General features: G+C 52.3%; 3 protein-coding genes across 3 annotated transcripts; all 3 read right to left on the bottom strand.

Moving 5' to 3' along the window:
• Nucleotides 1-49: 49 nt before the first annotated feature.
• On the bottom strand, nt 50-1071 carry VTN00DRAFT_2967 (uncharacterized protein; the record flags this gene model as incomplete). The annotated part of the gene is made up of 2 exons (XM_069429231.1): nt 50-697; nt 751-1071. Coding segments are annotated over 2 exons (969 nt in total), but the record flags the coding sequence as incomplete, so codon positions are not given.
• Nucleotides 1072-4033: 2962 nt separating this feature from the next.
• VTN00DRAFT_2966 (uncharacterized protein) lies at nt 4034-4534 on the bottom strand (the record flags this gene model as incomplete). The annotated part of the gene is made up of 1 exon (XM_069429230.1): nt 4034-4534. One exon carries the CDS (start codon nt 4532-4534, stop codon nt 4034-4036), a length of 501 nt encoding a protein of 166 aa, XP_069283378.1.
• Nucleotides 4535-4790: 256 nt separating this feature from the next.
• VTN00DRAFT_2965 (uncharacterized protein) lies at nt 4791-6640 on the bottom strand (the record flags this gene model as incomplete). The annotated part of the gene is made up of 3 exons (XM_069429229.1): nt 4791-5086; nt 6152-6238; nt 6301-6640. The coding sequence occupies 3 exons, from the start codon at nt 6638-6640 to the stop codon at nt 4791-4793; spliced, it is 723 nt and encodes a 240-aa protein (XP_069283377.1).
• Nucleotides 6641-6898: the final 258 nt, after the last annotated feature.

The raw sequence follows: 6898 nt of genomic DNA, 5'->3' as shown, positions 1-6898 counted from the left end.
TCGAGTAGTTGGAGAAGGAGTTGCCGCTGAGGTTCTGGATGGCCCAGACCATGCAGACGATCTCGGTCCGGCGCAGGTCGGTGCCTTTAAAACAGTCGAGGTAGCTGGCGCCGCTGGTGATCTTCTTTTCTAGAGCCGTCGTGTGCACCATCATGGCGATGGTCTCGTCCGCGTCGAAGTCGGTCTCGCGGTTCAGGCTCGTCAGGCGCAGGAGGGCGCGCTTTGCGTCTTCGATCCGGCCCCTTCGGACCAGCCACCAGGGGGATTCCGGGGCCAGGAAGATGCCGACGAGCAGCGGGACGGGCCACATCCACTGCAGCGCGTACGGGATGCGGTACGCCCACTCGTCGTCGCGGTGCAGCATGGACTTGATGACGCCGATGCCGATGAGCTGGCCGAGCCCCCAGCAGAAGTTGATGTACGTCGTCAGATACCCGCGCAGGGCGACGGGGCAGACCTCGGAGGCGTAGGTGACGGTGAGGGTCTGGAAGACGCCCCAGGGGATGCCGCAGAGGATCTCGGCGGCCAGCAGGGCCTGGACGTGCTGCGCGGTGAAGAAGATGGCGGTCCAGGCGGTGATGAGGACGAGACAGGCCATGACGGTGTAGCGGTAGCCAAAGCGCTCCGAGACCCAGCCGTTGATGAAGAGGCCGATGATCTCGCCGACGTAGGCGCCGTTGCTGAGGCCGGCTTGCCACTGATCTCGTTAACCGGTATCCTAAATAGAATCTACAGACTAGGCATACATACCCGCGCAGGCACCTGGTACGAGCCGTCCGGCATGAGCTCGCCGTACTTGCGGTTGAAGGCGGGAAAGGCGTAGAAGTTGTTGACGAGACTGATGTCGTAGCCCTCCATGACGATGCAGGTGGAGATGACGATGCTCCAGAGGACGGCCTTGGGGTAGAGTTTGATGCCCTGCAGCAGGGTCATCTTCTGCTCCTTGTCAGCGGCCGCCTTAGCATCTTCGATGACCTTGCTCATGGACCTGGCTGGCTGGTTTGACGGATCGTTGGCGGGCTCGACGACCGGCTCCACGGCCGGCTGGACGTCGGGCGTCTTGGAGGCCATCGTGACGGCTGCCAATACTGAGGCGCGACCTCCTGTGTATGGTCTCTATTGGGTCTGGCTACGTCTGGTGAGGCCGTCGCAAGCAGACCGATGGCTTATATAGACGACGGGTGGGGACTTGAAGAGCCTTGCCCGGAGTCTCCATATTTTTAACGCGGCAGATTTTGCGGGGGCCACGCGCCGGCTAGCCGGAAGCAGACTGAAGCACACGCGACGGGACGGCCGTCGATGTTTCTAGCTACCTAGTATAACAACACTGTCAGAACACAGGATTGGCTTGTTCAGTAGCCGTCAGTCAGTGTGCACGCCGCACAGGCAGACTAGACCGCAAAACACACAGATCAGCTCCTTGTCGGCTTTTGCTCCTCGCAACACGAGCGCTTGGCGTCTGTCCGGGCAGGACTCGGGCCCCTTGGACAAGAGCATCATGGTGATCTGAAGCCGAAGTGATGCCTCGTCTATTGGCTCAAACGGGCATCTTGCTGTTGCTGACCCTGGCCGGCGTTTCGTTTGGCCGAGGTGCCCGAAGCGGACAGAAAGTCCGTGCTGCACGACCGGCTAGAAGGGGCTAGAAGAGGTGCGAACCTGTCCACCCTGAGGTACATGCCATATGGCCATGAGTACTATACTATACATGCTCGAATACTGTAGACATGGAATACGGTCATGTCAGGGACACCTATGCATGATGTCGACACCATCTTATCATGCATCATTATCATATCTTATCAGCCATGTCATGTGCCGGCTGATCTATCGGCCATCAAGGAGCTTAGACCATATATTGGCTCTACAGAAAAAGACCCTTGGAGAAAAAAAAATTTTTTTTTCCTTCTCCATCAACAGCTCCATAGAGAATTCCAGAACTGTTGCGATCGCCATCACGGAAACAAGGACTGTCCTGTTTCAAGTCAAGAAACTCGAATGTTCCAACGGAGACAAAACTTTCTACGGAGCACCCGAGGCGGGCTTGGCGGTGATTGGTCAATGGAATAGATCAAGAGAGCCCCCTTAAAATTCCTACTCTATATGCCGCACAAGAGAATTCCAAATCTTGCAGTCAGTCGTGCCTACACTGATGACCATGAGGAACAATAAACACGCAGTAACGCCCTGGTCATATCAGATTCAAAGATGGGGGTAGGGCAGCCGTCTGTTGTTCTGCGGACTTTTGCCCATGTTAGTATAGAACCATCTCGAATCCCACAACGACAGATAAGGACAGGATAAGAACGCGGTCGTCCAGTTAAACCCCGGCCTAGTCGACGCCCACGCGCCACGCTCGCACACCAACCTTGGCCATTGTCGGCCTCTCTCTCCATGGGATGGGTCCTCTGGATACATTCCGATAAGTCTCACCTCCTTGGTACCTGGCTAGGTACTTAGTCTGTGACAGCCCCACTCTACCAGCAGGACCAGGCACAGAAACAAATCCCGATTCCAATTCTCACGAACAGCTTGATTTGGAAGTCAAGTCACGCCATCAATTGATTTTGGGCCACTACTGGGAAGTGCGATTTCTATTTCTGTTATCAGATTACATTACACTAACGTAACGTAACACAACCACAAGGAGTCCGAAAACCAGCCCACTGCTAGCCAGCCATCCACCCATCCATCCATGCATACGTGAATGGCACTTAGCTAACCCTGAACCTGAACATGAACTGCAAAAAAAAGTGAAAAAAAAGAAAGCGCTACAGACCTGCAACCCTGAACCGAAACTTGAGGAGGGATCGAGTACATAGGTACTCAGCTGTCAGCCGAATATTACCACTATACCCTAGTGGTATACCAAGAGACCTATCAGCCTATTCAGCACACGCCGATCCAGGCATCTCGAAGGTTATAATCCCTGCAATAAAGGGATCATACTGTCTATACCTGAAGCCACCTATTTTCCTTTGTTAGTTCACGAAAATGTCTCGGGATCATTAAACAAAGAAGTATTCAGAAAGGTCTTAACCCCTAAGTCCATAAATAGTGGTCAGATAGTTAGGTAGATTGGAATAATCAGAGCTTTCATCATCATACCTTCGGAATACGAGGTTCGCGCAGTCCGACATCAGCAGATCAGCTGGAAGGTTAAGGGAAATTTAGATCATCTTGTATTTTGATTTAGTTATAGCATATGAGCTGTAGTAGGTAGGTAGGTACCTACATAGGCAGCAACACTTCTCTGTTGCTGATTCTCTATAAATCCCATAGAACTAGTAGGTCTCATATAGATTACACATTCTTCCTGCCAGTTTGTCATTGGACGAATTAATCAGATCAGATCTCGCATCTGCACCCTGATACCTATGTTCCTAGGGTTAGTCTGGCGTAGTTTACCAAGGTAGGTACGACCTTGGTAGGAGGTAGGTTGAACAAAGCATGTTTTAAGTTGTGCATTATGCTGTGTACCATACGGGGTTATCCATCCAACCTTATTCACGGCTCGGGCCAATTTGGAAAGTTTAAGGTGTAGGTAGGTGCATCTGCAGTATGTACAGTGCAGAGTGGGTAGGGGAAGAGTAACCAGGACACCATTCACATCTCTATGGTGTCTATGTCCTCCCTTGCTTCGAAATCTGATTGTTCTTAATTCACCAAAATTCAGTTCGATAATAATGTACAGATCTATCTATCGGATAAGCATTCTCCATCTCATCTATGGAGAAAGATAGAATAGAATTGAATGGTTTCAAAAAGGGCTTCCTCGCAATGAAGAAAACAGAAGGAGAAAAAAAGTCAATCCGAATGAATCCAAAATCTCTCTAGCATGTTCCGTCCCTGGTATTTCGAATTTCGAGTTCACGTAACGCCGTATCTGTATCTGCGAGATCGACAATTAGGGATAATGATAATTATGCCGTCGATGCGATATAAAAGGTCATGGTGGTATCAATTGATGTCATTTTTTCTTCTCGTCGAGACCGTGTCCGCGTCGAGAGTATCATTTGGGCCAGTCTGAGGTCGTTTACAGAGCAGCAACAACACCCAGGATACCTGCAACACCCAGACCGGCGAGTCCGACGGCAGCCGTGGGCTGCGCACCGCCGGTCGAAGTACCCGAAGAAGCCGAAGCAGCAGCCGTGCTCGAACTGCCCGGAGCCGCGGTCTTGGTGACGGTCGCGGTCGGGTTGCCTGCGGCACCAGTCAGAGTGGTGAAAGCGCTCTCGTAAGCGGAGCCAATGCTCTTGGCCTCGTCAGCGACGGAGGACGCCTTGGCCTCGATGGAGGATGCGACGGCCGGGCCGGCAGTTTTGGCCTCGCTGGCGATGGACTCGGCCTTGGAGACGACGTCGGAGGCGACGGACTGGCCGCCCGCGGCGATGGACTCACCGGCGCCCATGGCATCGCCGATGATGGAGTTGACGTCGCCGACGATGTCGTCGGGAGCGGGGGTGGGTTGAGGGGCGGCCAGGGCGGAGGAGGCCAGGAGGAGGAGGGCGGAGGTGGTCAGGAACTTGAGCTGCATGGTGGCGGTTTATTTGTCGAGTTGGTTTTGTTGCAGAGGGTTTTGGTGGTCAATTGACAGCGATATATTCGGGCTGGCTTTCGGAAGAGGTGAATTGGGATGTTGTCACTGCGTTGAGATCGATAGCAGACATCTGCGAGGCTGGAAACCTCTTCTTTATATGTACCGTACTTGCCAAGCAGGGCAACCCGCGCGGACCGCGTGTAAGGGGGCGCAGCATGATCCTGTCCACGGCATACGTATACACAAGACTTCACTAAACCGGCTGCACAAGCTGCACAACCGCAAAACGGCAAACCCAGTGTCGATTGTCATTGGAAAGACGGTACAAGCCGAGCAATCGGACGGCGACCTGTATCTCCACCCGGAGCATTCGGACGAGCCGTTGCTGCGGGTCGTGTCGATCGCTGTTTGGCAGATGAGATGCGTGGCTGAGCATGCCCTGCGAGGCGCAGTCCGTCTTCTCGGCAGTGTCGGCATGGCCGCGCAAGGGGCGACGACCTATCGATAAAGTCGTTTTAACTTTGGACGAACAGTCGAATCGGCGATCTCCTAGCTGTCATGTTGTCAGCGTGGGTGGCCACAGGTGAACAGTGAGGATGTCATCGCCAAGACCGATCGACGATCACCACGCCTCATGCACGCCACGTAGTGGATGGCAGATAAGATGCGGCTAGGGCTGGCTGCATCGGATACATCATAGATGACCTGGTCCTGCAAGGCGCAGTGGGAGAAAGTCTGGTTCTGCGGCAGCAGAGTTGTATAAAAAAGAAAAGGACAACTCTGGTTCTCTGGCTGCAACTGTGGCAGTGCTAGCGCTGCCTCGGTTCTCGATCAGTCGCGTATGGTTCTGTGGGTCTTTGCTGCCACGTTCTGAAGCTTTCAAGCTTGGTCTTTGATGCTGCTCATCGAGGGCGGTAGAAGTGGTGGTCCCATGTTGTAGTCGAAAAGATAATGTGGAAGAAGAACTGCGACACGCGGGAGGGAAAAACCACGACACCGCAACCGCTTCACAGAAAATGCAAAAGGTACCAGTACCGCTCACGGGATACTACGGAACGCTACAATAAATGATTGCATCTGGCAACTGAAATGCATCAGCCTATGTGGTAGGTAATCTCCACCTTAGCAGAAAAAAGCTCCTGATTCTCTGGCACAAGAATTGGCCGCTGTGATTCATACACACAACGATAAGCTTCGGACAAAGATGACTTATAAATTATCCAATAAGGTCAAGTACGCGTTCCCTTATATATCTTATTTATTGATATCAGGATTCACAGGAGCGCGGCCTTACATAACATCCCAAGCGATAGGATGGGATTCTCCACTTCTATCTCTCTGCTGCCTTATTTGCCTGTCTCGATATGCATATATGCATATATGCATGCATGACGGTCCAACAGTCACCACGTGGGTATCTATCCAATTGAAAATGTCATTCGAGTGTCGACATATATATAGATACAGAAACATACCACATCTAAAAAATGGTTTATGTGCGAACACATCACGCTCAAATCGCTTGAAGCGTGTACACCTGGATGATGGCCTCCCACCCCCCATGATAGTATGTCGACCCCCCTGGGATTACTCACCCAATTTAGCACCCTGTACCCTGGTTTCCATCGCCTTCTTGCTGGTCGAGTTTCTCACCCATGTCATGTTCCTCTGGGAGTTCCCGGCTGCGCTTCATACCAGTAGCTATCCAATAATGCTCACTCCCCCTTGGCTCTACGTGTATGGTATCCTTGTCTGCAGCATACCAACGAAGACGTTCGCGTTGTGGAAGATGCCGCTGTAGAACCAGTGATGCTCAAACCCTGATTGCTGAAATGATCGGGCTCGGACAACCGTCAATTTTGCGACCCGCGGTCCATTACTAGATGCATACTGCACATTCTCCAGAATACCGGATGATGAATACATCAGGTGCATCACCATGCGGTCTTTAGAGTTCTGGTAGGTCCAGATTGTGGAGATCGTCGTGTCCACTGTCCGTCCCGCCGATCGCGATAAGGTACTTCCAGAGGGTGCACGTCGCCCGCTGCATTGACTTCGGCGATCGTTACCCCTGGGTGACTTTTGTGCGATGGTGAACCGCATGTTCTGAATTTTCCAAATACTCTAAAGTCGCCGCTATTCCCTACTTACCTAGCTTTCATCACAGATTTCGGGCTGTCGGTGTCTAACTACCTACTGTCTTGATTGACATTAGCAATCATAGTTGCCGGCGTGATCAGCACATTTCCTCTTTCTTTTTTTTTTCCTGGCACTTCCTGCTGGACGGAATTTGATAGAGTGACTTTGGCACCGGCGATAGATGCGAAGACAGCTACCGCAGAGGTCGTAGCCACCAGAGCG

This window comes from Thermoascus crustaceus (genome assembly GCF_041956765.1).
Source record: "Thermoascus crustaceus strain CBS 181.67 unplaced genomic scaffold VTN00scaffold_11, whole genome shotgun sequence".
NCBI classification, from domain to species: Eukaryota; Fungi; Ascomycota; class Eurotiomycetes; order Eurotiales; family Thermoascaceae; genus Thermoascus; species Thermoascus crustaceus.
The sequence above is the reverse complement of the archived record's forward strand: the minus strand, read 5'-3'. Positions and strand labels throughout refer to the sequence as shown.